The 2,513-nt window shown below is 42.8% G+C and overlaps 1 protein-coding gene across 1 annotated transcript; it reads left to right on the forward strand.

Moving 5' to 3' along the window:
• Positions 1–511: 511 nt before the first annotated feature.
• Positions 512–1,663, forward strand: ier3 (immediate early response 3). Its single transcript, XM_087848782.1, has one exon. It carries the CDS (start codon positions 600–602, stop codon positions 1,185–1,187), a length of 588 nt encoding a protein of 195 aa, XP_087704908.1. The 5' UTR covers positions 512–599; the 3' UTR covers positions 1,188–1,663.
• Positions 1,664–2,513: the final 850 nt, after the last annotated feature.

Genomic DNA, 2,513 nt, shown 5'->3' on the forward strand with positions numbered 1-2,513 from the left:
TTTCAGGATATCATGTGAGTACCATGTGAAGGTTCAATTTTATAAAGTGTCCAACAACCAAAAATGTGTGACTTTGTTGATGAAAATAGGGGATTTTTTTTTAATTCTGGGGGGGAAAAAAAAAACTTTTTATTTTATATCTAACAACAATATATGACAGTTTAGTGGTTTATAATTAAACCAATATTTTAAAAATCCGCAAATTAAATGATCAACATTTATATTTAGCATTATATTCATATTATAATTTTAAGTGATTTTAAATACAATTAAGATTAAATTCGCTTATTTGATTGGTTCAAATACTGAATAGTCTTTTAATGTGGGGAATGTAGAATGTAGTCATTCTACCAAGCCCTGGTGATTCAGCTTCCATCCGCAGCCGGCTCGGTCAGAGCTTTGGCACATACGACATATAAAAAAAATTTAAAAGTTTTTTTTTTCCTCACTTGTGCAATACAGGGAGTGGCTTGCGGTGTAGAAAGGCGTGGTTAAAGTGAACAACCTGGGTTTCGAATGTATAAATCTGGAGGTCTTGGCGACTGGAGTATATCTGACTTGCAGCAAACTACGAGCAAGCGACTCAAAACTACGAGAAAATGTACACACGGTCAAACAGCACGACTCTGACTGTTGAGCGGGAGAGATTCGCCTCATGCAGGATGACGAGCCGAAGCACGGAGCCGGAGGTTTTTACCTTTGAGCGGGTCCCGGCTCAGGCAACCGCCGTGCGCTCCTACGTGCCCATCCGGCCGAAGAAGCGCTGCACCCGGGTCATGTACCCCGCTAAAGTCCGCATGCACCTTCCTCCTCCAGAGAAAAGCCAGGCCAAGCGCTGGCTGGTCATCCTGTGCCTTGTGGTGCTGTGGCAGATCTACACCGAAGATCCTTGCACAGAGACGGCGCTGGGAAACACGGAGAGCCCGATCGGCGACTACCAGGGTTTCTCCTTCCAGTCAGCGGAGGAGCAGGCTTGCCAGCTCTCCGACCTGTGCGCCAAACCCGAACTGATGTCAGCCACGCCGGGCAGCTGTGAGGACGGCGGATCATCCAACGAGCAGATAATCCCGAACCCCACCTGCTCCCAGCCCGGCCAAGAGACAGACACCAGCCGGTCCTTCGAGCAGAGCGCCGGGAAAAGCATGGTGGCACTGCTGGTCTACCACAGGCTGGGCAGCGACAACTAAAACTATCAGGACTGGTTTCACTGTAAACCGCCCCAGACACGGCTACTGGGTCCTAACCCGAACCGAGTAGGAGCTGATCCTGAGTAGTTTTTGGAGAAGAGCGGTGCGCCCTGCGCGGTGTAGCCGGGAAAGGAGCTCCATGCGCCGGCTAACAAGTCTCGCTCAAAGCCGAGCAGGACTATTAGCAAGAAATGAGACAACACTCGAAAGAATCAAGGAACTGTGAATACTGACAAGAAACTGAAACTTGATTTTAAGAAAAACTTGAACTTTTCTCTAACGGCATTATAGGCCTGCTGGCAAAGTGAATGTTTTACATGTTTAATTTTGTCAAGAAAAACTGTCACTACTATAGGCCAGTTAAATGATACTGACACTGCTGTTGTTGTTGTTGTATATATGTTTTATTTAGTTATTTATTATAATATTTGCTATTTATTTAATAATAATTTTAATAAAAAAAATGTCTAAAAGAAGTTCCTGTTTCCTGCCTTTTTACTGAAGCACACTAAATGCTGTTTATTGGGTATTTTTATTTCTCTAAACACATGTTGCATGTGTAGTTTACAAGATGTTGAATATCTTACAGCCTGCACAGGATCATAGTCTGCAGATATGCATCATTTGCATAGTCCATTTACACCCATCGAGTTTGAAAACTACATCAAAGTCAGTCATTTTTCAAACCTTTTAAGGCTCTATCACATTGCACTTTATATATGAATAACAAACTCACGGGATGCAGTGCATTCAACCACTCAGTAGAAAATCTCCTTTTTAGCTACAAGACAAATGCAGAAATATCGAGTCTGATCCAGATTCTGGGATAAGTGAAAGGGAAAAAGTAAAATCAGCACATATACACTTTAAAACACAAAGGCTGCTTTGGTTTTAACTTCATAGATGCTAAGGCGCTAAGAGTGTCATTGCCTGAATTAGGAGACAAAGGACCATAAAGGAATTCTTTTCCCAGTATGGTGTGGAAGAACATGACTTGTAAGCACAGTGTGCTTACATTTCTAAGGCTTTCAACAGTATGGGTACCACATTCATGTTCTTGTGTCTGCAGAACCAGATACAGTTAGAGCAACACACGTTTATCATTCAGCAGCTGCATCTAAAATTCTGTTAATGGGCAGAGACGTTAGAGACTAAAGGGCGTTTGAGATTTTAGATTCAGTCCAGAGTGATTTCTGCAGACTTTAAAGGGGAAAAGAAAATGCTTTCCCCACTTTCCCTTTTTTTCATGCTTTATGTCTCGAGCCTTCAGAAGACTGCTGAGTCATGAGTAGTTCCAGCTTCATGTTACATCACAGCAACAATGAG

Source organism: Neolamprologus brichardi, chromosome 12 (assembly GCF_056152115.1).
Source record: "Neolamprologus brichardi isolate AB-2024 chromosome 12, ASM5615211v1, whole genome shotgun sequence".
NCBI classification, from domain to species: domain Eukaryota; kingdom Metazoa; phylum Chordata; class Actinopteri; order Cichliformes; family Cichlidae; genus Neolamprologus; species Neolamprologus brichardi.

Bases quoted from the DNA above. Each gene is read 5' to 3' on its own strand.
- ier3 (XM_087848782.1), top strand. From the start codon at position 600: ATGTACACACGGTCAAACAGCACGACTCTGACTGTTGAGCGGGAGAGA.